At 36.2% G+C, this 27,521-nt stretch overlaps 9 protein-coding genes and 1 non-coding gene across 10 annotated transcripts; 6 read left to right on the top strand and 4 right to left on the bottom strand.

Annotated features, from left to right (window-relative positions):
• Positions 1 to 262: 262 nt before the first annotated feature.
• Positions 263 to 2,225, top strand: dph2 (diphthamide biosynthesis protein 2; the record flags this gene model as incomplete). Its single annotated transcript, XM_004361547.1, has 3 exons — positions 263 to 1,300; positions 1,369 to 1,519; positions 1,594 to 2,225. Coding segments are annotated over 3 exons (1,821 nt in total), but the record flags the coding sequence as incomplete, so codon positions are not given.
• A 445-nt stretch (positions 2,226 to 2,670) lies between these two features.
• On the top strand, positions 2,671 to 6,805 carry gxcC (pleckstrin domain-containing protein; the record flags this gene model as incomplete). Its single annotated transcript, XM_004361546.1, has 7 exons — positions 2,671 to 2,992; positions 3,077 to 3,382; positions 3,478 to 3,720; positions 3,799 to 4,071; positions 4,147 to 4,395; positions 4,463 to 6,130; positions 6,219 to 6,805. The coding sequence occupies 7 exons, from the start codon at positions 2,671 to 2,673 to the stop codon at positions 6,803 to 6,805; spliced, it is 3,648 nt and encodes a 1,215-aa protein (XP_004361603.1).
• Positions 6,806 to 6,901: 96 nt separating this feature from the next.
• fxn (frataxin) lies at positions 6,902 to 7,519 on the bottom strand (the record flags this gene model as incomplete). Its single annotated transcript, XM_004361545.1, has 3 exons — positions 6,902 to 6,919; positions 7,027 to 7,183; positions 7,254 to 7,519. The coding sequence occupies 3 exons, from the start codon at positions 7,517 to 7,519 to the stop codon at positions 6,902 to 6,904; spliced, it is 441 nt and encodes a 146-aa protein (XP_004361602.1).
• Positions 7,520 to 7,731: 212 nt separating this feature from the next.
• On the top strand, positions 7,732 to 9,863 carry DFA_05885 (uncharacterized protein; the record flags this gene model as incomplete). Its single annotated transcript, XM_004361544.1, has 4 exons — positions 7,732 to 8,858; positions 9,056 to 9,117; positions 9,215 to 9,744; positions 9,822 to 9,863. The coding sequence occupies 4 exons, from the start codon at positions 7,732 to 7,734 to the stop codon at positions 9,861 to 9,863; spliced, it is 1,761 nt and encodes a 586-aa protein (XP_004361601.1).
• A 70-nt stretch (positions 9,864 to 9,933) lies between these two features.
• On the bottom strand, positions 9,934 to 13,018 carry DFA_05883 (acid ceramidase-like protein; the record flags this gene model as incomplete). The annotated part of the gene is made up of 3 exons (XM_004361543.1): positions 9,934 to 11,210; positions 11,976 to 12,001; positions 12,900 to 13,018. The coding sequence occupies 3 exons, from the start codon at positions 13,016 to 13,018 to the stop codon at positions 9,934 to 9,936; spliced, it is 1,422 nt and encodes a 473-aa protein (XP_004361600.1).
• Positions 12,175 to 12,256, top strand: DFA_05884. Its single transcript has one exon. It is a non-coding gene; the product is annotated as a tRNA-Ser (tRNA).
• Positions 13,019 to 13,069: 51 nt separating the features above from the next.
• Positions 13,070 to 17,629, bottom strand: DFA_05882 (uncharacterized protein; the record flags this gene model as incomplete). Its single annotated transcript, XM_004361542.1, has 5 exons — positions 13,070 to 13,149; positions 13,548 to 15,329; positions 15,409 to 15,906; positions 15,999 to 17,249; positions 17,557 to 17,629. The coding sequence occupies 5 exons, from the start codon at positions 17,627 to 17,629 to the stop codon at positions 13,070 to 13,072; spliced, it is 3,684 nt and encodes a 1,227-aa protein (XP_004361599.1).
• A 155-nt stretch (positions 17,630 to 17,784) lies between these two features.
• DFA_05881 (uncharacterized protein) lies at positions 17,785 to 22,028 on the top strand (the record flags this gene model as incomplete). Its single annotated transcript, XM_004361541.1, has 6 exons — positions 17,785 to 17,872; positions 18,208 to 18,499; positions 18,593 to 19,161; positions 19,247 to 19,768; positions 19,850 to 21,133; positions 21,208 to 22,028. The coding sequence occupies 6 exons, from the start codon at positions 17,785 to 17,787 to the stop codon at positions 22,026 to 22,028; spliced, it is 3,576 nt and encodes a 1,191-aa protein (XP_004361598.1).
• Positions 22,029 to 22,364: 336 nt separating this feature from the next.
• DFA_05880 (uncharacterized protein) lies at positions 22,365 to 26,151 on the top strand (the record flags this gene model as incomplete). Its single annotated transcript, XM_004361540.1, has 4 exons — positions 22,365 to 22,699; positions 22,779 to 23,878; positions 23,990 to 25,270; positions 25,343 to 26,151. The coding sequence occupies 4 exons, from the start codon at positions 22,365 to 22,367 to the stop codon at positions 26,149 to 26,151; spliced, it is 3,525 nt and encodes a 1,174-aa protein (XP_004361597.1).
• A 104-nt stretch (positions 26,152 to 26,255) lies between these two features.
• pyr4 (dihydroorotate oxidase) lies at positions 26,256 to 27,365 on the bottom strand (the record flags this gene model as incomplete). The annotated part of the gene is made up of 1 exon (XM_004361539.1): positions 26,256 to 27,365. The coding sequence occupies one exon, from the start codon at positions 27,363 to 27,365 to the stop codon at positions 26,256 to 26,258; it is 1,110 nt and encodes a 369-aa protein (XP_004361596.1).
• Positions 27,366 to 27,521: the final 156 nt, after the last annotated feature.

Below are 27,521 nucleotides of genomic sequence, written 5' to 3'. Positions count from 1 at the left end.
AATAAAATGAATAAATAAATAGCTATTCTATTATTATTATTTTAGAAATATAAGGGTAAGAGAGAGTTCAAAGAACTTCTTTGCATCCCTTCCAGATGATAGCGAAATCTCGAACATGTTGATTTAATAATGAAATTGATCGTCGGAGTTGATGATTAAATAGGCATCAACAAAGAACTTTGCATGAAATACGCGAAAATACTCAAACTCGAGATGCTCAAAATTGTGTAACATAATTACATTCATCGATTACGATTAACAGATATTATCTTCTACTCAACTCAACTCGAAATACTCGACGATACAAAGAAGAAGAGGGATGGGTGATAGTACTACTACTATAGTTAAACCATCATTCTTTACAGGTGATGATGGACAACATTTCACTTCAAGATCAGATGATAGTACTACTACTATTACAAATACAGAAGACGTATTAAAGAATGATGTTATTGCATTTAATAGATATTTCAAGATACAAGAGTCTGTTGAAACAATCGATAGATTTACATTTAAACGAGTGGCTTTGCAGATGCCAGATACAATGTTGTGGGCATCGTCTACTATATCGAGTCGTTTAAAATCAATGACCAAAGAGTCATGTGATGTATTCATTCTTGGTGACACTGCATATGGATCGTGTTGTGTCGATGAAGTGACTGCGTCTCACTTGTCTGCCGATTTCATCATTCACTATGGACATTCGTGTTTGTCACCTGCTACTAAACTACCGGTTCAATATGTATTTGGAAGCGATCAATTAGATACTTCTCAACTACTATCATCTATTCAATCAACATTCACCGATACACAAGAAAAGATAATCATCTTTTATCAATTGGAGTATCAATACAAAGCAGATGAATTAGAATCAATCCTATTACCAGTATATCCAAATATAATCATTACAAAAATTGATAATTATAATAATATCTTATCAAATCAACAACCAACTAAAATATCAACTTCGACTCCATCTTCCTCATCTTCAAGATCTTGTTGTGGAGATACTAAACAATCAACATCAACAACATCATGTTGTAATGATGAAAAGAAATCAACATCATCTTCATGTTGTAATGATGAGAAACAATCATCATCATGTTGCTCAATCAATAATAATAATATAATTGATACAACAACAACAACAACAATAATTACAGATAAATCATTAATATTTGGAAGAAGATTAAAGGAAGGATTTAAATTGGAAGAGGAAATTGAAAATTACAAGATATTATGGATTGGAAAGGATTGTATTACTTTAACAAACTTATTATTAAATTTTAATAAGAATACTGTATGTCGGTCAACATATCCCCACGAATCAATCAAATCAACATATATTTACTTACTTTTTTTATTTAGTTTTATAGATGTAATGTTGATAATCAAGAATCATATAAAATCAATCAAGAATCATTACCAAGAAACCAAGGGTTAATGAAACGTTATTATATTAGTCAAAAATGTAAAGAAGCAAATATAATTGGTATCGTTGTTGCTACATTAACAGTTCGTATGTGTCAATGAAAGGAAGGAGGGATAATTATTTATCTAAATATTAAATATTAATTTATTTTATCTATTTAGAAAAATATGGAGAAACAATAGATAAATTAAAACAATTAATATTAAATAGTGGAAAGAAACCATATGTATTTGTGGTTGGTAGATTGAATGTTCCTAAATTGGCTAATTTCTCAGAGATTGATATGTTTGTCATTGTTGCATGTGCAGAGAATACAATCATCGATTCAAAAGAATACTATAAACCAATTGCTACACCTTGGGAAGTTAATTTGGCATTGGGTAATACTGATTGGACTGGTGAATACATTACCGATTTTTCAAGACTATTCCCTCGTTTAAATGATAGTGTCGGTTTGACAGAAGAACAACAAGAAGAAAACAAAAAAGATGATGAGATTAGTGATGAAGAGGGTAACAAGTATCACTACTCTTTTACATCTGGAAAATTGGTTAAATATGGTTCATCAAAAAAGAAATCAGCAACCTCGTCAACATCTGGAGAAATCGTATCACTTGATGACAAGGTCAAACAACTTTCCATTGGTAGTGGTGGCGTATTGACAACAGCAGCAGATGTCTACCAAACACGTACTTATAAAGGTTTACAAACTAAAATTGGTGAGACCGAGGTAACTAAAGCTGTCCAAGGTCAATCAGGTATTCCCAAACAATATAGTACTGATCATATATAAATAAATCATCAACAACAACAATCAAATATATAAAAGATATCTTATCTCAGTGTCACCCTCCTATTAGTCTTTAAAGACAAACAAACCCACCTATCCATCCACCTCTGCTGGTTTCAATGAAAAAAAAAACAAAAACAAAAAAAGATCACAACATTCAAGAAGTTTGAAGACAAAGAAGGTGTTGATCACAGCGCGATTATTTTTGACAATTTTAAAGAAGTACCTGTTTGTTTTACTTTGTTGTTAATAGTAGAGAGAGATAGAGAGAAAGAGATCTTTATTTATTTATTTATTATCGTCTTTTTATTGTATCATATATATATCAACAACACAATCTATCTATCTACTTACTACTTTACTTTATTTATTTAAATCACTCTTAAAACTACTTTTTGTATAATAATAATAATAATAATAATATATTTATTTAAATCTAACACACAATATGTCAATAGTATTTGATGCCAGTTTAGATGCACAAGTCGGACAATTCTTGGGAGATGTCGATGATTTGGTTGATGCACAATACAAAAATGCAGGCAAGGCAGAGAAGCTCATCTCATTGGTCAGCAGCAAGGAACGTCCCGTCAAAGAGAACAGTATTGCCTTTTTAGCATTTGCCAATCAACTCCCACAAAATAAGGATGCTGCCAGAGAAGCTGGTCTCATTCCAGTGTTCCTCGGTCTCTTGTCTGAACCAACATTGGCTGAATCTGTTTCAATGGTTAAACATGCTTCAATGGGTTTAATGTTTTTAGCTAATCATTGTAAGTCAAAAAAGAAGTCAGACAGACGAACAAATAGTAACTAATACTAATAATAACCTTTCATTTTCTATTCATTTCATTTAGCCGATGTCAATAAACAAGCAATTGAACAAGCAGGAGGATTAGAAAAGATATTTGATGTGTTGAGATACCTTTTAGCCTATTTAAAGGCAACCGATGTTAAAAAGGAGGATGTTATCAACACTGTATCACATACACTCAACCTTGTCATTATCATGGCTTCACTTGCACCAATACGAGAAAAGATGGGTGCCGTTCCATACTTTATCGTCCTTCAAAACTATCTAACCTATCAAAATGAATCGGTTGATGTTCAAAATCAAATCGTTGAAAAGGCTTTATCTGCTGTCAATAATGTTTGTCTTCATAGTATGTTCACATATCACAAATATTAATATGTACTTTATACTTTGTACTTTGTACTTTGACTAATTCTTTTTTTTTACTTTATTTTCAATCTTTAGAGGAAAACAAAGATAATGCAAGAGTAGCAGGATGTATTGAAGCAGTAATGCAATTATTCAAATCATCAAAGGTTCAAATTGTTGATAGTGCCATTAGAATGATTTACAATATGACCATTATCGATGCCAATAGAGAGGCTATTAGAAGATGTAATGGTTTGGAGTCATTGGTTTCTATTCTCAATCAACAAGATGCTATTAGATTAATTGCTCTTAAAGCTATTTCAAATATGGCTGTTGATAGTATGTAATAGTATAAACAAACAAAACATAAACAATACATTTAACAAAGTATTAATATTAATGTTATTTTAATTTTAGGACAAACCATTGAATATGTAATGCAAAACAAAGATACTGTATTACAACCAATTTTAGATCTTTTCCCATTAGACAAGAATGAACAAATATTCGATCAAGTATTGGTTGTTCTTCAAAATTTGGTGTCTGAAGACAGTCTCATTGAAGAGGTTTCACGTACTGGAATACTCTCAAAGATCATCCCCTCCATCAAAGGAATGCCATTACAAAATACTACTCAACAATCCATTCTATTAAAATCTTCTTGTATCATTTCTGGTTTGGTAACAATTGGTAAGCAAATCAAAAAAAAAGTAACCCAATTAATATAATATATATATTAATGTTTGTTTATTTTCTACTTTATAGAGGACGTACAACAAAGTGCAATTAATGAAGGAATTATTGAAATATTAATTGATTTGATTAAATATCAATCGGTTGATATTAGAAAGGAAGCTGCTAGATCTTTGGCCAATGCTACTCCATACTATGATGATGTAAGAGGTGAAGTTGGTAAACTTGGTGGTGTTCCACTTTGTTTGGATTTATTATTATCTTCTGATAAGGAAGTTGTTAAACAAGCTGCTCGTGCTCTTGTTAATCTTGCTAGAAATAGTATGTAAAAAAAAAACTAAAGGAGGAGAAAATATATATATTAATATTTATTTATTTATTTGATTAGCACAAAATGAAGAAATGATTTATGAAGCAAAAGGATTAGAACATTCAATTAGATTAATTAGTCAAGGTGAGAAGGATTTAAAGATGTTGGGAACCAAGTTGTTGGTGAATTTGTCGTTGAATGAAAAGGCAAGAATTTCATTTTGTCAAAAGGGTGGTTTGACGATTGTGTTGGGTTTGTTGACATCGCCCGACCAAGAGTTGCAACTCCAGGGTACCAAGATTGCCACGAATCTTGCTATCAGCGGTCGCAATAGAAAGCTGATCAACGAGAGTATGCCCGACTTTGTGCCAGCCGTCCAACGATTGGTGCAGTCGTCGTCGGCCGAGATCAAGACACAGGCCGAGGTTGCAATCAGCAATTTGTCGTTCCCCTATGAAAAGTCATACGAGGGTCTTGACTTTGGATTGGAGGAAGTGCCCGAGTTCCAAGTGTCGCAGTCGTTCTACGAACACGAAGAGGACGACGATGAAGACGAGGAGGACAAGGAAGCCGCACAACAACAGCGTATCCAAGAGGAAGAGGAGATGCGTGTGGCCGCCGAGAATGAAATCCAAGAGCGAAAGAGAATCATGGAGGAAGAGGTCAAGAGAATCGAGCAGAGAAGAAAACAAGAAGAGGAACGTCGCGCCAAAGAAGAGGAGGAGCGAAAGGTGGAGGAGACGAGAAAACAAGAAGAGGAACGTCTCAAGCAACTCCAAGAAGACATGGAACGCGTGCGTTTGGAGGAAGAAGAGAAAAAGAGGGTGCTCGAGGAGGAGAGAAAGCGTCAAGAGGAGGAAGACCGCCTAGTCGCCGCCGCACAGCACTTGGCCGAGCAGGAAAAGGCCGCCGCCACCAAAGAGGCCCACGACCGCCAACTCCGACTCGCCAAAGAGGACGAGGAACGCAAGAAAAAGGAGGACGAGGAGAAAAAGAGACGCGAGGAGGAAGACAAGAAAAAGAAGGACGAGGAAGAGCGAAAGAAGCGCGAGCAAGAAGAGGCTGCCAAAAAGGCACGCGAAGAAGAGGAACGTCGTATCCAACAAGAGGAAGAAGACAAACTCAAACTGATGCAACAGGAAATTCTTGCACGTGAAGAAGACGTCAAGCGTAAAAAGGAGGAAGAAGAACACCGTCGTAAAAAGGAAGAAGAGCAACGTCGTCTTGCCGAGGAACAACGTCGTGCTCAAGAAGCACAAGACAAGGCATCGCAAGAAGCTGCCAAGGCCGCTCAAGAAGCATCTCGTGCTCAAAAGCGTACCCATATCGTTCAGGAAATCGTTCAAGTCGAAGTCAACTATGTCCGCAATCTCGGATTGATCGTTAAAAAGTTCCTCAACCCACTCACATCGGCCGCTGCCTCTAAACGTCCCATTCTCACAGCCGACAAGATCAAAGCCATCTTTTCAATCGTCGAAATCATCCACAACTTTAACAGTATGTTGGCCGACGGTCTCCAATCAAGAGTAAAGAGATGGTTGGCCGACAACAAAAAGGATCATCTTCTCATTGGTGATATCTTTTTCAAGACCACCGATTTCATGACCGTCTACAGTACCTATATCAACAATTACAACAATGCCATTAAAACCTACAAAGAAAGTAGAGCAAACAATGTACCATTTGTTCAATTTATTCGTAAAGTTGAAGCTGATCCTGAATTACGTGATCAAGAATTAGAAAATTGTAAAGAATCAAACAAAAAACAAATAATATCTTGGGAAATGAATGATTTATATTAACTTTTTCTTTTTTTTTTCTATCTATTTTCTAGTATTGATTACACCAGTTCAACAATTACCAAGATATGTAATGTTACTTTCAGATTTAATTAAAACTACAAATGAAGATCATCCAGATTATAAATCATTGGTAGTTGCATTGGACAAGATCAAGGGAGTAACATCCTATGTCAATGAGAGAAAGAGAGATGCAGAGGATGCAATGACCATGATTTCAATCCACCAAAATCTACATGGCAAATTACCAAACAATTTCTTGGCACCACATAGAAAGTTTGTAAAGGAAGGTACCATTCAATTTGGTTCGAGTTCGGGTTCCTTCAAAGACAAGGATCCAGTTGTCTTTTTGTTTACTGATATGTTGATGATGACCATCAAACATCCCAACAAGCCAAATGAATACAAGTACCGTTACTCGGTCATGTTGACCTCATCCACCACCGTCGAGGATTTCCCACGTATCAACAATGGTTTCCTTGTCAAGGGTGCTCAATGGTGGATGTTTAGTTGTACATCTGCTCAAGAAAAACAACAATGGGTTGAAAGTATTAACAAATGTATTACTTTATTACCAAAATCTTCTCCATCCTCTTCAACTACTTCTGTACCATCCAAATAAATCAAAATAAATCAAATAAACAATAAACATCATTTATACTTTTAAAGATTTATTTCATATTTACATAATTGTTTAATTTCATTTGATAATAATTGTCTAAGAGGTGTAGAATCTCTATTATCAATCCATTGTTGTGATTTGCAATCGTAATCAAATCTTTTTGGACCACTGATTGGTGATGACCACCATATCTGTTTATTTGGTGTTTGTTTATTAATTACATAGGTACCCAAATCACCAAGTTTTAGTGTCAATACTCCATCAGTAGATTCTAAATCAAATCCTTGTATATCTAAAGTTTGTCCAACAAATTCCAACTTTTCTGTAAATAATTCCAATTCATCATTTACAAGATCTGTATATTCATGTATTGTTATACTAAAAATATAATAGAAATAGATTGAATATTAGAAATATATATATATATTTCATTGTCTTTGTTATTTACCTTTCATTTGAAGTTGATATTGGTGTTGTTTGTTGTTGTGAAACATAATTTCTAATACTATTACTACTACTACTACTATATATTTGTTGTTTATTACTTTGAAATGATCCAATAGCTGCAGTTCTAGTAGTAGGAGAGTATGATGTAAAAGATGATGACAATGATGATACAGTCGTTGTGTAGTGTCTACTACTACTATTATTTAATGAAATCAATGATTTCTGTACAACATTCTTGTTGTTGATGATATTTCTAATTGTTATCATGATTCTTCTTTGTATATGTATATTTATAATGATAATTCAATGATTAGTCATCTTCAAGTCTTACCAGGATAAGAAATGAATCGATTCATAAAAATTCAAAAAATAATTTAATTATATTATTAGTATTCAAGACAAGAATCGGTTGATTCAGAATGTATTTTAGTTTTAGTTTAGTTTAATACTCATATTTATATATATATATATAGTAGACAATGTATTCACAAAAGAATAGTTTAGAATTTTATGAAAGATGTAAAGTGAATGATAAATATAAATGTGAAGAGATGTTGGATGAAAGAGAAAGATTGAGATTGGATGTTAATGTACGAAGTGATAATGGATGTACACCGAGTTTCTTTGCAAGTTATCATGGTAATAGAAAGTTGTTGAAACAGTTGGTACAACTGGGTGCAGATGTCAATCTGTCAGAGAATGGAGGTGGAGTGACTCCGTTTGCTGTGGCGTGTGTGCAAGGTAGTGTCGATGCAGTCGACTATCTGCTGGGCGAGGCACACGACGATGGTGTACGTCTCGACCCAAACTCACTCATCACTGGTATGGTTGGAGCGTGTCAATACAACCATCCACAGATTGTCAGACGTATAGTGGATCGTGGCAGTCTCAATGTAAATATTGAATTGGATCAAGAGGGTGCTACACCACTCTACGTCGCCACTGAAACGGCCAATGAAGATGTTGTCACCGTCTTGTTGTCTTTGGACGCCGACCCAAACATTAAACGTGGTGGGTATAGTTGTTTGATGGTGGCTACACAATTTGCAAAGTTTGGTATTATGACAAGACTACTTAAAGCCAAGGCAAAGGTCAATGACCGTGCTCCAGATGGTGCTACTGCACTTCTCATTGCCGCACAGAATGGTATCATCAAAGCTGTAGACATGTTGATGCAGGCTGGCGCCGACCCCAACCTCGCACTGACCACCGACGGCTCCACAGCCCTCTATGTGGCAGCTGCGCGTCACCGCGAAAACACAGTCACCGCACTCTTGGAACACAGCAACGTCAACGTCGACGCTGCACTCTCTACCGATGGCAACACCACCCTCCACGTACTCTGCCAACACGGTCGATTAACAGTCATCGAAGAGTTATTTAAAAAGTTCCCAAACGCCAAATCAGTTGATCAGGCCAATAAATCGGGAGCCACCCCACTTCACATTGCCGCGCGTCACGGCCAAGCTGCCATCTGTCGTATCCTCCTCGAAAAAGGTGCCGACCACACCAAACTATGTGATGGTGATACTCCTCTATCTATAGCAACTCGTTATGGTCGTTCTGAAACTATAGAATTTTTAAAAGATTATGAAACTAATAAAAAGTAACAATAATAATATGTATAAACAAAAAAAAAAACTAGTTTGCAAAAAAAACCCCTGCATCGTCATCGTCTTTGAGCAAATCTATTTTCATATTCATTTTAGTCGATTTTGTTTGTTGTTGTATTATTAAATAGAGAGATAGAAAGAGAAAGGAGAGAATGTTAAGTTCTAAATACTTGTTATTATTGTTTATTAGTTGTTTAGTATTGGTTAATATTATCTCTGCAAATGAAGGTGATCAATATGAAGATCATGCTAGTAAGTGTTTTACAAATATATATGATATGATATGATATATAAACATAGGTTCATGGATACTAATATACTCGATTATTATTTTATTCTTTTCTTTTAGTAACAAAAGTAACATATGGTAGTATAATTAAATTATTACATTCAAATTCAAAATATAGATTACATTCACACAAGGTTAGTTATGGTAGTGGTAATGGAGGAAGTGGACAGCAATCGGTGACTGGGTTTGCCGATGGTAACGATCCAAACAGTTTATGGGTAATCAAGGGTGCACACGGAGAGAATCAACCACAAGGAAAGGTTGTAAAGAAGGGTGACACTATTAGATTACTTCATTTGAATACTAAAAAGAACTTGCACAGTCATGCTGCCGTCTCTCCACTCACCAAGAACAATGAAGTCAGTTGTTTTGGTGAAGAAGGTCAAGGTGATGGCGGTGACAACTGGCGTGTTGAAACCATTGATGGTTCTGATATTTGGATGCGTGGTCAACCAATTCGTCTCTATCACTTGGACACCAAGTTTTATCTTCATGCAAATCCAAACGCTAAATATCAACATCCAATTCCAGGTCAAATGGAAGTTTGTGGTATTGCTAAAAAAGATAATGATAATAAATGGCAAACTGAAGTAAGAAAGAAAAGAAAAAAGAAAAGAAAGAAGAAGAAAAAAGAATATATATAAACTAATTTAATTTATTTTTGTAGGAAGGAGTATATTTTGAAGAAAGAGATGAAAGCGATTTTTAAAAAAGATTAAAAGAATTATTAAGGAATAAATTGGAAATATATAGATTTATTTATTAATTAATTTATTAATTTAATAAGGTAAAGTTAATAATGTATTCATATCTAATTGAATGAATTGATTGGCAAAGGCAGGAGAGATGACTGTACCTGGTGGGAATGGGTAATCGGTAACGGTGGTGGCAGCAACCGAGACGTACATTTGGTTGTTGTAATAGTCGTAGATGGCAATGTGAAGATCACCAGTTTGTGATTGTGAAACAGTGTCGATAATGTTTAGCGGTGAAATGGCTCCATAGTAGGTTTGCAAGAGACTGGCAAGACATGGGTCCGAGGAGGGTTGAGGGTGACGGTCAACATAGACAATATCCTTGAGAATGGGATGTTGTGGTGGTGATGGTTTGTAGCCTGGGAATGGGGTGGTATCATTAAAGATATTGACATAACTATAACTATACTCGACGACGTCGGCAGTCATGGTAGAGTTGGATCCGATGCCCAAAAAGATGGAACAGGTACGGTGAGCATCTTGGATTCTAGTGATGGCTTCTTGGACGGTGTTGTCGTATTGGAGCATGTCACGGAGAATGAAATAGAATGGAATACCGGCATGTTTGTATTCACCGTCATACATGAGCCAAACTTTTTGTGAAATACCTAGATTACGAGAGTAACCTGTCAAAGCACCAATGAAACCAGTCCAACCCAACACGCTAAATGGGTTACCATTGCCAGCTTGTGGATGGTAGACGATGACCATGGGGTAGGCATTCAACGGGCTAGAAAGTCCCCAGTCCAAGGCACGGAGTTGCAACAGTCTAAATTCTTCGTCGGTGGCATCTCCCCATGCTCCAATGATCGAGCAGGCAGCCTTGGTAAGCTCGGGGAACATATGGACTTGAAGCAAAAGGGTGTAGCTGACTCCAGAGCCGTCGGCCAACCCCTTTAGCTCTTCATAGAAATAGGGTGGTGTGAATGGACGTGTCTCTTCAATGATGTAGTCCAAAGCAGCTTCAAGACCAAGTTTCTCGATGATTTCAAGCAATACCTTGGGGATTCTGTCTGAGAACTTTTCTACAAACTGTGCAATACTAAGTTCACCGTACTGGAAAAACAAGGGAATCATCTTTTGGATCTTGGGTGCTAAAAGTTGACCATGAGCATAACCCATTTGATAGGGTGTACCATAGACATGTATGACGTTGACAGTGTTGTTTTCTGGACCTGTAACAAATAATTTACCATTGGCTACTTCTGCTACTGGTGTTGGTTGTTCTGTCCACAATGCATAGTCGTTAAGTGTTCCTTTACATCCTACTGCTTGTCCATTGATTGTACCATAAATTGATACTATTATAGATAGAATTAATATTATTATTATCTTCATTTTTGTAAACAATTGTATAAAATTTAAATAAGAAAATAAGAGTGAATGAATGGTTTGATGGTGATGAAGGATGTGGATAAAAAGAGAGTTAGCAGATTTTTGTATCAATGATTTGTAAAGCCCCGATAAATTTTAAAATAGATTTTTTACAATCCCCGATAAAATAACAGCAGCGAGCTTCATGAATGTTGTAGATATTTTGACCCCGTTGGCCCTTGGTTTATCATCCTAATACCCTGGTCCATGGTGTCATCCTCCACGCGCTTAGGGAGCTGTTGGAAGGTTGACGAAATTTTGGTCTATCATCTCCTTTCATTCTCCATCAAAATAAAAGGATCTGCTGTGGGCCCTGGGGATGGGCCTCGATGAATAGTAGGTGGATGGAGCTATAACCAAGAATTGTAAAAGAGATTAAGAATTATATTTTACTCTTAAAAAAAAATAGTGTTCCTTAATTTATTATTATTTATTAATATCATTCATTACATCCATGATACACTGAATCAATTATTGTGATATATGTATATTTAAATATGAATGCAACAATATTTTAAATGATCTGAAGTTGTTTGTGGTCACATGAATGGATGGTGGATGGAGCTAAATAATGAATGTAAAATTTATATAGATAGATAGATAGATAGAGAGATAGATAGATAGATAGATAGATAGATAGATAGATAGATAGATAGTATCTCTCTCTTTCCGTATGTTTTCATCTAAAAAACCGAAACGACCGAAAAATGAATTATAACTAAGATATTAATATCGAACATGAATGATGGTTTTATTTTCTTCATTTCCCCAACCACCTTGGTCTATTATAAATGGCACACCACCCACCCCTACCCATCTAGTTCTACTATTCAAAAAAAGGGGGAAAATTTTTCCATATAAAAGGCCTAGAAGCAAAAAAGCTTCAACCAAGGCATCTTGGGTGAGTGGTCTAAGCCGATTGACTAGAAATCAATTCTCTTCGGAGGCGCAGGTTCGAACCCTGCAGATGTCGATAAAGTTCCTGTTATTTTTTCTTCTTTTGCCTGCCATCAAAAATACACTTTTGTAGTAAAAAAAAAAATTTGCCTGCCATCGATGAACACAAGCTGATAACACATGATGAAATAAGGAATCAATATAATAGATTAAACAAGACAATAATGTACGCCAATAACAACAAGCTCTAAGCCTCCAACCTCCAACACAAATGATTGCAACTCAACACAAACACACATATAAAAAAAAAAAAAAAAATAATAACAACATTTATTTAAACTAATAATCTGTACAGGGACAAGAGAAATCTTGCGCCAACCAATTAAATCAAATAAATCTAAAATACACTTTTGTAGTAAAAAAAAAAAATTTTTTCTTCTTTTTTTAAGGTTGGCCGAAAAAGGTTTTTTTTTCATTTCCATGTTCTCCACATCGGTGGCTACATTTCTAACCAAGTTTCATTCATTTCCGTTGAATCCTCATAGGAAAAACCTATAAAAAGTTGATTGTTTTTTTCAGGTAGTCCCCGAAAAAGTTTGTTTTGTCATTTCCATGTTCCCCACATCGGTGGATACATTTATCCAATTTTCATCGATTTCCATTAAATCTCATAGGAAAAACATGGTTATTTAATTTGATTTTTAAGAGTTTTATTTAACCAATCCAAAACATCACCTCTAATAGCAACTGTTGGTTGCACATGCCATTTTCGTTTAAGACTGTGTAATCCCAATTGATCAGTTAATTGTGCCACTGATAATGCATTTGGATCATCCATTTTTTTGGCCATAATGAGTAAAACTGAATCTCTCAATGATGATGAAGTTCATCATTGATCGCATTCATTAATTGATTCTTTGCCTCTTTCTCTATCGGCTGCATCTACAACAAATATAACAGCCAATATTCCTGAATAATAATGTTTCTACAATGGTCTAATCCTTTTGTGACCTCCAACTTCAAAAGTTGTAAAGTTTATATTTCCAGAAAAAATATAATATAATAAACTAATTCATCCATATTAAAGATTAAATTTACTTGTATTCTTTAGATTCAACATTGTATCCAATAGCAGGTATATTACAACAACCTACCTCTCCTAGTTTTAAACGATAAAAAAGTGTAGTCTTTCTAGCAGCATCTAAAGATACGATATTCTTTTCCAATTTGAAAAGATTAATCCCATTGTTTGATTTGATTGATTCGTTTGTTGTAGAAAAAGTAATGAATGATTTGATCCATTATTAAATTTGGATTTTTTTTGATTTAATTATTATTTATTAATTTTTTTTTTTAATCAAATAAACCATAATTTGTAGTAAAGAAATCAAAATCATTCAATTGACGAAGAGGTTGTAATTTAACAGATGGCAAGGGAATGGCAGTGTTTGCATTGGTTGCATTTGCAAAAAGACGAGGGGTGATGAATGAAGACATGGATCTAGGGGCGGTATAACCAACGATTGGTCTCAACCAAGAGGATGAAGATTCAAAGACCATGACCCAGGCAAGTCTAAACTGAGAGCCATAGTAATCTTGTGCTGTAAAGGCAAGGGTGTTTTTGTTGGCTCCAGTGTAGGCCTTGAATTCCTTGGACCACCAATCGATGGTTCTTGTCTTGACGGCATTGTAATCGTATTGAACAGAGATGTGTGGGTTGGCAGCGTTAACAGCTCCACGATACATGGTAAAGGTATCGTATTTCTTGGTGGTCTTGTAGAGACATTCCATAACCTGGGCAATAGAATCAGAATCAGACTTGCATCTTGTTATACCGGGTCTGACGAGATACGATGGATAGTCACTCCAGTAATGACCAAAACTAGTAAGATAAAAGTCAATATATTGAGAAGTGACAACATTTTGTGTATTGTCAACTTTGAATCCACGACTTCCCTTGAAATCGACAAAGTGGAATTCGAATCGTTTGGTGGTTGGGAGGGTGGGCAGTTTGTGGGTGATGGTTGGCTTTTGAGTGGATTCGAAAAAGTTGTCTTTGCTGGCGAGGTTAAAGTTGACACGCCATGGCATACGAGAGGTGTAGATGCTTGGATGATAATGTTGTTTGGGGATGGGGGAGTTCCAGACAGCGGTTTTGTTGGTAAAGGCCTTTTTACTCCATTGATAAATGTCGGGGGCCTGTTCGCTCTGACTGAAATCGATCATCATGGGAATGGCATCTTTGGTGGTGGTGGTCATGATTCCCTCGAGGTCGACACGGGTAGTAACAAGCTCACCCTTGGCATTCTTCCAATGGACATTAACATAGGCGGCAGGGTCGACTTGGGGAGTGGTAAATTGCTCGGTGGGCATCTCTGGTGTAATGGTGATAAAGATGGCTCCAGACACACCAACGGCACCAAAGAATGCATTCTCTTCATAGTACTGGGTCTCACCTTGCATCCATAGATCCTTGATACTGTTACCATCGGCATTCTTCCAATCGTCTGGTAGAATATCTCTAATGGGACTGAGTTTGTATTCTACTGGCACGGGAAGGAAGTCCAAACTCTTGGCCCAAGATTGTAACATGTTTCCTTGGTTGGGAGAGTCTGGTGAATAGGATCCTGGTTCTCCTCCGAGCACCTCGACGCTTGATCTAGATGACTTTGATTCCATTGATTCTTGACGTTCACCAGATACAGTGTAATCAGACGTGTCGGCATAACGACCACTTGCTTGCATGACGGGAGCAGATGCAGATGCAGAGAATGATCGCTGTGAACTTTCTTGCCACGAGGTAGATGATTCAGATTGATAGGTTTGTTTATCAATCACTGTCAATTGTTTCAACGAACCTCCAAGCACAGCAGTCTGATAAAAGTGAGTACCATATCGTTTGACTACTTCATACATGTCACGAGAGAATTTAACCGATGCCAATTCCTTTAAAAACGATGGATGGAATGTATATTTAACCATCTCTACAGATGATGTTGTACAAATAAGACTGGTTGAAATGACTGTCGACTCTGCACTAGTCGATAATGACATGGCTTGATTAACTGATCTATCCTTTGAATAAGATGCTGCAACTTGTGCACTATATCCTCCCCATCCTCCTCCTGCACTACCATCAATATTAAAGCCTAAAAAATAAATAAAGAATTAATAATTTGTTTGAATTATTTAGATTTCTTTTTCTTTTTCTTTTCTTTTCTTGCATACTTGTACTTTGAGACTTTTCAGTTCTAAATTGAGAAATACTTGAATGAGTTTGTTGACTTGTATCAAAAGTACATTTTGGATGAACACCACCAGTCAATTCTTCTGGTAATTCATAGATGGATTGACGATAGACATCTTGTAAGAGGTTCTTTTCTTCTTTGGTGCAATAGTCGAAATAAAAGATTGGAAGAGCACCTTCCTCACCCTTTACAATATCAAAACCAGATGACAAATGTTCAGAACCTGGTAAATGCCAGATTTGTTGATTTGAAATCATATCTCCCAAAGTGTCATCATTGATGGTGTATCCTGGTGACAAATGATTATCTGGTACATTGGTAGCACTACATGTTGTAGTAAATTGTGCATGACAATCTACAAAACATGATTCAAAATTAACTTCATTACAAATACCATCACCACATGATGCTTGTGATGTCCATCCTTTTTCATCATAAACACATACTTCTCCATTATCTTTAATACCATCTCCACATTCTATAGAAAATAAAAATTAAAATTAAAAAGTATTAATATATTAATCTTATCTTTTTTTTTTTCTATTTCTATTTTTTCTATTTGTTTCTTACTATTTTTTGAATAAAAATAATTAATAGATTTATCAGATTTTAAAGAAAATGAACGTAAATTACTAAATGGTTTAGTAAATAGGGTAATTTTGATACTATGGACGACTGGACCTTCAATAAAACGTTCAAAGGTTGCAGGTGAACCATTGGAGGATTCTTCGGAACTATGATAGACTTGAGCATTGTCAATTTCAATGACGGCTTCAATATCGTTGGATTCTGCTGTGAATTGGTAGACCTTGGATGATGGAACTCTAAAGTAGGCAAAGAGAGTGGCATAACCTTCGGGATAGGCGTTTAAAAAGTCGCTGATGACTGGTTCACCAATAATTTCGATAGAGGCACGACAATTGGTAGAGAAAAAGGTCTCGGTATAGAAACCAGGTGTCAATCCTTCAAAGATGGTGTTGGGACAATCAGTACTACAGAAAAATACTTCATATGGATCACATTTCTGATCACCACATTTGGTATCTATGCATTGATAGGTAGATCCAACACCTTCATACTTGAATATTGGTTCTGGTACACTGTAATAGATGGGACAAATATTGGTACCTGTGCTAGTGGCAATGACACTACATCCAGATTGACAAGAGTAACGAGCAAACGATGAAGAGTCTACAGTGACACGAGAGTCTTGACAAATGACCATTGGTTGTTCGAGTTGGAGATAGTTGGTAACTGACATGTCCAACATACTACTGTTGAGTTGGAGGATATCAAGTTCTGAGTGACCACTTGTACGGATGAAAGGACGAGTTGGATAGATACCGGCATTGTAACGACCACCAATCACTTGTACCGAACTTTTCTGACCTACATAGACAGATGTGGCAAGACTACCGGTGGTATAGTCAAATTGGACGTTGGTAAGTGTACCAACAGAGTTTTCAAAGACTACTGGGGCAAAGGCTCCTCCACAATACTTGATGGTAATGTCACGCAAAACAAACGATGCATTGGTCACGGTAAACACTGGTGGATAGACTGATGAACATTCAATAATCACTGTACGAACGTCAAAGGTTGGATTGATAAATTCTACATCTCCTCCATTGATGTGATGATCGAAATTGTCGGCACCCGTATACTCTCCCTTGCCAAACATAAATACTCTCTTTTCATTTGCATATTTTGCTGTTTCTCTTAGTGCTTCAGATATACTACTAAATGGATATTCTTCTCTTTCTCCACATGTTACTGTTGATGGACATGGTTCAAATCCTGGTTGTTGTAAATAAAATGTTCCTAAATAGAAATAGAAAAAGAAATAATAGTTAGAGACAAGATAGAAATAGATATCAGTTCTTATGTTTTGTTACACATACTAGTAGAATATGAACAATAGATCAATTGTTGCAAGATACATATTAAAAGTATATATCTTAGCTTCATCTTGATATTATTATCTCTCTATTCTCTTTTCTCTTTGTAAAGAAATATTAATTGTAGTTGATGATGGATGATGTTGGTCTTGTTTGTGTGTGTATCCTCTTGTGAGGAACATGGTGTTTGGTGTTAATATCTTTTAAACACAACGATGGTGTGATCATACCCGCCAATTTAGGGCGTAGGAAGGTAGTTGTGTCGGTTGGAGAACCATTTAATGTGATGCACGTGCCATTCATGCGAATATCACACTGTCGTTCCCTGTGTGGTCAAGCAGCTTTGACGTGCTCTAAAAAGGCGGCAACCCATCACATGATCGTCAACTGCTTGAAAAGGGTGTCGATTCAATTTGCATCAAACCCACTGACCAAGTTTCATAATTTTGATCATCCAAATGGCTAGCCAGATTGCACAACTACCTACCCATTATTTACACGTTCTTTCGTCTGATAATAGACTACCGCAAAGATATTACATAGCGGGTATAATAATAATAATGATTGATTGGTGGTACAGGTGTCAAGGGTACCTTCGTTGAAGAGCTAAAATCACGGCGGTAATGACACCATCAAACGTTTAATTGTTTTGTGTTTCTCTCTTGTTGTTGATATTCTTCCGTCGTCGTAATAATAATAATAGTCTAGTTTAGTTTAGTTGTACATTACATAAGAACATGCATGTTTGTGTGTGTGTACGTCCATAGTAGAAGAGAGATAAACATTAACAAAAATAATAATGAAACTACAACTACACACACATAGTTTATTTATTTTTTTAATAATCACTTTATTATTGCCAAGTTTAATATTTGGTCAAGATGATGATGATAGTCATAGTCATAATAGTAATGTTAATACTATAGCATCATTTACTACTACAACCAATCAATTATTATTATCTGGGTCTACTATATATGTGGACTATAGATCAAAATGTTTACATGCATGTGGAAATGTGTCACAACCATTTAGTAATTTAAAAGATGCTATTGATACTATCAAAGAAGCAGTAGGTGTTACATCTGCTACTATCATGGTTGAACCTGGTCAATACACTGGTGTAAAGAATAAAGAATTGGATATATCAAATGGTTTATCATTAAGAATATCGTATGTAATAATAATAATAATATATACTTTCTAAAGTACTCTTTAGCTTTTCTAACTTATCTCTCTTTTTTGTTTCTTTTTTTTATTTACAAGAACAATAATAGGACATCAAGATAGTAAACCAAATACATTAACACAATTTGGTAGTATATCGGGAATGGTATTTATTGATTGTGAAAGTAGTGGTAGAGCATTCTTGGTTAGAGGACAAGGAACTCATTTAAAGCTTACTGGGTTTGTCATTGTCAATGGTCATCATCTCCGAGGTGGTGGTATATCGGTTATCGAAGGTGCCACCTTGACAACAGCCAATGTCATTATAGCCAATAATATGGCAGTCAATGGTGGTGGATTGTATGTCCAAGGTAACAGTACTGCATACCTTACAAAGACATTGTTCTTTGGTAATGGTGCATCTGTTAGATCACCAGTCTTTGAGGTTGACTCTGCCAGAGTACATTTCCTACAATCACATATTCCATGTGACCCAAACAACTCTGGAAACCAACGTGCCTATATTGGTCATTTACCATATCAACTCGCCTCCTTTATAACTGATGATGTTTCATCTATTGGTTTATCAAGTATTATTGAATGCCACGCATCTATTTGTCATATACCAAAAGTTATGTCATATGATTGTTCATTTGAAACTCTTCTTAGTATGTTAGAAATATTAAATAATTAATATTAACAAATAATCAAAATATTAATATTCTTTTTTCTTTTTTATTTTTCTTTTTTTAGCAATAAGTAATGATATTATATTAAAATCACCAATAATGTTAAGAGTACCATCAACTGCATCAACATGTAATCATAATGCTATATGTGATATTGCACAAGAGGATTGTATTAATTGCCCAACCGATTGTTCATGTAATCATCCAAACTCGTATCTACTTAGTCAAGGTGCCTATCCAAAGGGATTCAAGATGATTGATCGTCCACATGTCTATCCACAAGCACCGAAATTTGGAAATCTTGAGGCATATATTCGTCAAAAGCACCAAAAGAATCGTATCATGGTTGAAGCAGACTCTTGTAAACTGGATTTCATGATGAATGGAAAACTTGAATTCTCAATTGTCGAGGGTGCCTATCAAGCCTATAAATTCAACCTTCACCTCATTGAAAGTCCACTTCCAGCCAAGATTCGTGTCTACTTTACTTGTAATGATAATAATCCAAATAGTTCATTCTCTATAAAGTATAGAGATCCCATAGATGATCAATATAAATATTTAGATGCTTTTTATTCAATGAATAGTACGTAAAAGAAAGTAAAAAAAAAGTATTGAAATGATAAACTAATTATATTTTCTTTTTATTTTCTCTTTCTCTATATAGTTTGTGGAGATGGAATTTATAATTATCAAGAATCATATTATGCATCAAGATTCTTTTGTCCAAAAGATAAAGATGCGATTGATTCTAGAAGTCAAAGTATTCAACCAGTTTGTGGTGACAATATGTGTAATGAAGATAATCCACAAGAATGTCCGTATGACTGTCACTCGGAATTGACAACGACCTGTAGGGAAATTGCTCCACCAACCAAGATTGACTCTATCTACAAAACCAATGAATTACTAGGATCATTGTTAAACAATCAATACTTGTATGCTTTACCAGGTATTGATGTGTTTGGACATGGTGTTGATATTCTAACTGGAAAGAGTAAGGATACTCGTATCTTACACTTTGGGTATTGCGAGGATACACCATTCTCTACTGTACACGATCTCTATCGTGGTCTGGTCTATACCATCCCATATGGTTTGAGTGGTACACCTGCACCAAAATGTACCTACTCTAGTCAATCGACATTCTACAAATCTTCAAGTTCAATTGCATCAGAGATGGCAATGCGTTCGGGATTACAAGTATCTGCATCTGCATCTGGTGGATTTTGGGGATACTCTGTTGGCGCCTCAGCAGCCTATTCACAAGACCAATCCGTTCAAATGGCGTCACAACATGAACAAGAATCAGAAGGTACGTTTATCGTATCCCAAGTCAAATGTTCGACAAGTAAAGTCATCCTCACCGAGAGTGATACCAAGTTCCATCCCATATTCCTTAGGGATCTCGTCAAGGCAACTACCATCATAAAGATGAAGGCAGTTATGGAAAAGTACGGTACTGCATACATCAAGAGTGCAGTAATGGGTGGAACATTAAAGATGGTATCCATTGTATCGAATCAATATTCATCAACCACCACTGAAAGTCAATTACAAGCAAATGCAGAGTTGTCACTATCTGTTCATGCATCGGCACCCATTGGGTCGGTCAGTGCCAGTGGATCTGGATCCTACGACAATTCAGTATCACAAGAATCACGTCAAGAATTCTCATCAAACAGTCAACACTCTACCATCATCACCGAAGGTGGTAGTCCAGGTGCATTCTCTCCCGATGAGTTTGGCAAGAATACCTTTTCTTCATGGGCTGAAACAGTCGATCTTCGTCCAGTCCCAATCGACCCGCAATTTGGTTTCGTCTCTGATCTCATCCCAAAAACTTGGAAAGTCTATCAAAGATTCCCAACCGATCCAAATATTACAATCCACGATCTTTGGAAAATTACTGAATATATTTATTTCTTAAACAAAGTTACAAATTTAAAAGGTAAACAAAAAAAAACAAAGAATAATAATACGACATCTTTTATTAATAATTATTTTTTTAATTTTTTATTTTAGATCCAGAAATTAATTTAATGGGACTTAGAGATAATCTTAATTATCCAGTTACCAATTATGTTATATTCTCAGATTCACCAAAGGATGAAAGCAACTATGTAAAGATGGGACAATATCCATGGGAACATTCCGATGCGATACGTATAAAGTCTCAACAATTTATTACATTTTGGTTTGCAAAGACTGAACCAATCTTGTTGCTTACGGCATCGGCATATTCAATTGACCTCGTTGATTTGGTGTCTTCTAGAATGTTCCAATTTGCTCCACAAGCTCTCACACCAACTCCACCCGAAGCTAAAATAGAAATCCGATTTTACGTGTTGATTGCTTCAAAGCCCACGCTACCCTATCGATTCCACATCACTGTCTATGGAACTAGAGGATCTAGCCAGTACAGTGAAACCATCAGTACCCATCGTAACTCGCCCTACTATTCCGTTCAAATCAATCCAATGGAAGAAAACAATAACAACAATATCGGTGATTTGGTAGGTATCCGTCTATCAATTAGACCAAGAGCCAAAGACCCCAATTCAATGCAAATCACATTGTATAATATCAATGTCATCCAACATTGCCTGGCCAACACAAATCCTCTAGACAGGGTTTGTTATCCAGGTCAAAAGTACATTTATGCACTTGCCAACATGAGACCAATCACTTTACTCTATGATCCATCCAACCGTCTCACCGCCACATCCTATCGTAACCTTTCTCAACGTTTCAAAGTTGATCAATTAATTCATCCAGGTGTTAATAATGATGACCCAATTATTAGTGGTGGTGGTGATGATCAAGATTCAGATCTTGACCTCTAAATAAATAAAAATAACAAATAACTACAAAAAATAAATAAATAATAATAATATTTCCATAAAAACCAAACTATCCCAAAAATCATAATTCTTATTAATATTATTATTTTGGTTATAAAAAGAAGAAGAGGAAGATATTTGTAATAACACCAATATTTATTTAAATTGAATTAAAATGAATTAAATTAACCGACTCTTTTCTTGATGGTCATTGACAAAGTGATCAAAGGTCTTGGGTTTTGAATCACTTTATTAAAATCCCCTCCTCCTAAAAAAATTAACACACATAAAAAAAAAGAGAGAGAAAAATTCACAAAGATGGGGACAAACACAAACACTATGATACTATTCAGTGTTTTATTGTTAGTCCTATCAATTAGTCAACTTGGACTTGTACAATCACATCAGTTCTCTGATGTAAACAATCTAGCTAGTTTTACAACACGACAACAACAACAACAACAACAGTTTACAATCTATGTAGACTATAGATCACAATGTTTATATGCATGTGGAAGAAATGCTTCACAATCATTTAGTAATTTAAAAGATGCTATTGATACTGTAACTGAATCAGGTGTTACATCTGCTACTATTATGGTAGCACCTGGTATTTATTCTGGTGTAAAGAATAAAGAATTAGAGATATCAAATGGAATATCTTTATCTATATCGTATGTACACAATTTAATTTATTTGTCAAAGACATATATTAATTAATTAATCCCTTTTATTTTCTCTCTCTCTCTTTAGAACAATTAACCCAGCAAGAGATGATCACATGACAGAGAATGTTCAAGATTTGGGTAAAATGGATACAATGGCAGTAGTGAACTGTCAAGAAAGTGGAAGAGCATTCTTGGTGAAGGGTCCTGATACCAAGTTTAAACTTACTGGATTTGTGATCTATAAATGTCAACAAAATGTTGGAGGAGGTGTGTCGGTGGTACAAGGAGCTACTTTGACAACGGTCAACACCATCTTTGCACATTGCAAGGCTGCTACGGGAGCTGCGTTGTATCTTGGTGATGACTCGACTGCCCATCTCACTAGATCTATGGTCCATGCCAGTATCTCTCAATCGACCAGTGACATGGTGTACGTGCAATCTTCAAGACTCCATTTGCAGTCCACTCATTTGCTATGCTACGGATATCCAACACACCGAATCATCCTCAATGGCCCTTCATCTTCATTGGTATCTGACCAACTGTCATCGATTGGAACTGGTGTCACTGTTGAATGTGGTAGTGCCTCTACTGAGAATTGCCGTAAACCTCCATCTTCCATTTGGTTTAATTGTGCTGATGCCGTGACAGCTGTTCTCGGTGAGACTGCACTTAAAGCCTACCAACGTATCCATCCACCATCGACAGACCGTGCCTGTGACAATGACACTATATGTAATCCAATCAATGAGGATTGTTTCTCTTGTCCCCATGACTGCTCGTGTACCTACCCCAACACCTCGTTGGTCTATGAACCTCAAACCCCCATCCCCCTCACCACAAGACCACACCTCATGGTCGAGTTTGCTCAAATCCCAGCATCGTCCACCATCAAGTACGGTCACCTCATCTTTTACGCCAAGCCAACAAGCAACGAGAACCATCTGCTCATCAAAGCCACCTCTTGCTCCATAGTCCTCATTGTCAATGGTAAAAGGGAATTAATCATTGTTGAAGGTCCATCTAGAAACTACAAATATCTTCTTAGAATCTCCAACACTTCCACCGCCTCTATCTTTCAAGTTGATTTCAATTGTAATCCAGTTAATCCAAACAGTTCATTCTCAATCAAACAAAAAATCAATAACAAATATTTAAACTTTGAATCATTTTATTCAATTAATAGTAAGAAAGTTAAAAAAAACAAAAAGATTAATTTATTATTAAATAACATCATACTAATAATTTATTTATTTATTTATTTATTTATTTATTTATTTATTTATTTATTTTTAGAATGTGGAGATAATATTTATAATTCAAATGAAGCCAATGTAAATTCAAAGTTTTATTGTCCAAAGGATAAAGGAAGAGGTAGTACCGATTTATCCAACTTTGATTTACAAAACGTTCATCCATCTTGTGGTGATGGAGCTTGTAATGAAGATTCACCACATGCATGTCCATTTGATTGTTTTATGGAATTGACAAAGACTTGTAGGGAATTGGCTCCACCAACCAAGATTGATCCAATCTACAAAACCAATGAATTACTCGGATCATTGTTAAACAATCAATACTTGTATGCTTTACCAGGTATTGATGTGTTTGGACATGGTGTTGATATTCTAACTGGAAAGAGTAAAGATACTCGTATCTTTAACTTTGGGTATTGCGAGGATGAACCATTCTCTACTGTACACGATCTCTATCGTGGTCTAGTCTATACCATTCCATATGGTTTGAGTGGTACACCAGCACCAAAATGTACCTACTCTAGTCAATCGACATTCTACGAAACATCAAGTTCAATTGCATCAGAGATGGCAATCAAATCTGGTCTATCTCTATCTGCATCTGCATCTGGTGGATTCTGGGGATACTCTGTCGGAGCTTCAGCAGCCTATTCACAAGACCAATCCGTTCAAATGGCATCACAACATGAACAAGAATCAGAAGGTTCGTTTATCGTATCAGAAGTCAAATGTTCGACAAGTAAAGTCATCCTCACCGAGAGTGATATCAAACTACACCATTTATTCCTTAGGGATCTCGTTCAAGCCAACTCTGTCGAAAAGATGAAAGCAGTCATGATCAAGTACGGTACTGCATACATCAAGAGTGCAGTAATGGGTGGAACATTAAAGATGGTATCCATTGTATCCAATTACTATGCATCGACCACCACTCAAAGTGAGTTACAAGCAAATGCAGAGTTGTCACTATCAGTCCATGCATCGGCACCCATTGGGTCGGTCAGTGCCAGTGGATCTGGATCCTACGACAATTCAGTATCACAAGAATCACGTCAAGAATTCTCATCAAACAGTCAACACTCTACCATCATCACCGAAGGTGGTAGTCCAGGTGCATTCTCTCCCGACAAGTTTGGAAAGAATACCTTTTCTTCATGGGCACAATCAGTTGATCTTCGTCCAGTCCCAATCGAACCACAATTGGGTCTAATCTATGACCTAATCCCAAAAACTTGGGCTGTTTATGGTGGTGGATTAATTCATCAACTTTGGAGAATTACTGAATATCTTTATTATATTGAAAAAACTACTGGTCAACCTGGTAATTATTAGAATAGAAACAATGAAAAAGAATAATATTTATTAATTAATTATTATTATTTAATATTTATAGCACCAGATTATTTTATGCAAATTGGTAACATGTCAATGACATGTTATATAATATTACCATATTATCAAAATCCAGAATCATTGAGATGGACAACATCGATTGCAGGATCGGGAGTATTACCACCCATCCAACTAAACAATGGAGATACCAAGACATTTTGGTTTTACAAGACTGATAGTATTGAATTGATGGAAGCACCTACCTATTCCTATGATTTAATTGATATTGTATCTTCAAGAGTATTGACCTTTAGTTCCGGTAAAAAGACTCCATCTGTTTCAGACAGTGAAAGTATAGAGATTCGTCTACAAGCTCTTCAAATTATTGGTGGTGGTGGTCCATTCAAGATCCACGTTACAGTGTATGGTACTAAAGGATCGGCTCAATGTATTGTCACAACCGGTCTCGTCAATGTCGGCTTTTATGTTGCTACAATCAAACCAATTCAAGAAAACAATTTCAACATTATCGGAGACTTGACAGGCATTAGATTCATGTTGCAACCAAGAGCAAGAGATCCAACCACTATCAGTGTATCCATTGGTAACGTCAATGTCATTGTCAACTGTATCGTAGCTCCCCTCCCAGTAGACATTGAAGGTGATTTGGTGTGTAAACCAGGACAAAAGTTCATCTACTCTAGTCCAAATCGTAATCCTATCAGACTCAAATATCAACCTACCAACCGTCAATCATTTGTCTATCGTAATCTTGCTACCCGTCTCCAATATCCATTAGTCCTACCATCTGTTCAAGATGCTCCCATCATTGAATTTGGTAGTGATGATGATGATCTATTAAACAATTAAAAAAAAAAAAAGAAAAAGAAAAATGTACAAATAAAACTTTTGTTGTTCTGTTTTGTCTTTTTTAATTACTTTACTTTTATGTTTATGTTTGCCTCTCTCATTCTCTAATTTTTCATATTATGCCATTTCAAAGCAAGATATGGATCCCACATGAGACCAGTAGCACTTGTACAAAAGTTGGCACCAGCATTTAAAAAGTCGTCAAAGTGTTGTGGTTGGACAATACCACCACAACCGATGAGTTGAAGAGGGAGTTTGTGTTGGTCGATGACTTGACGGGCTTGGGAGATCCAGTCGATGGCAGTCTGACGGATAGGAGCGCCACAAACACCGCTTGAGAGTCTGCCTGGTCCGAGTGCAGGTTCGTTGGTGTCACGATCAATAACCTTCATCGACATGGTGTTGATACCGGCAATAGCAGTGACACCGGCACGGTGTGCTTGAAGCATAAGCTTTTCCATCTTGTTTTTGTCTTCGAGTACACCAACCTTGATGACGAGTGGAATGTTGTGTGGTTGTAACTCTGAGACCAAAGCCTTTGAGATTTCATAGACTTGGTCTGGATTGTTGTAGATTTGACCTTCACCAGTCACAACGTTTGGACAGCTATAATTTACCTCTACAACCTTTGATCCGGCCTCTACAGCGATTCTAGCAACATCGACCATATCCTTAACAAACTCGTGTGCCGAGTGTGATGTACCTGTCACCGATACAATCATGACTTGTCCATCTGCCAACAAACCATTAGCTTTCTTGATATCTTGTAACAAGTATTCACGGTCTTTGGAGGGCATACCAAACGAGTTGGTGATAGACAACGAGTCCATATCGGTTGGGGTGGTTGGCGATGTCTTGACGGTGATGCCCGAGTCGGCAGCACTAAACTGGTGACCCTTTTCAACGTCGATATAGACAATGTTGGGGACTGCGTGTCCGTTATATGGGTTGGATCTAATAGTCTTGTAGGTGAGGATATCAAAACCTGCTTGTGCAGCAAAATCAATCCAAGCAGAGTTGAGCAATGGTCCTGCAGGTACACCCAACGGTGAAGCAACCTTGCAAACACCTAAAAAGTCAATCCACTTCTCCTTTGGTGCCCATTTACGTTCTTGCTTTACAAACCCTTCTACAAATGGTCCATTCTCTAAATTGTATTCCCAACTCTTATTTAAATCATAAATTGGTTTATGTTCTGGAAACCATTGAGTCATCTACATAGAAATATATATAAACAACAAGTTAATATACTTTAATAGTCTCTATAAAGTAGATCTTATTTACTTTTTCTATTTATATTTATGTATATGTGTAGATTAAAGAATGAAATGAAGTGATAATGCAACTCCGAAAAACGAATAAGCACCTCT

This window comes from Cavenderia fasciculata (genome assembly GCF_000203815.1).
Source record: "Cavenderia fasciculata unplaced genomic scaffold Scf_Dfasci-G-o-80e12.f1-5, whole genome shotgun sequence".
Taxonomy (NCBI): Eukaryota; Evosea; class Eumycetozoa; order Acytosteliales; family Cavenderiaceae; genus Cavenderia; species Cavenderia fasciculata.
Note: the sequence above shows the minus strand (reverse complement) of the source record. Positions and strands in the feature narration are given on the sequence as shown.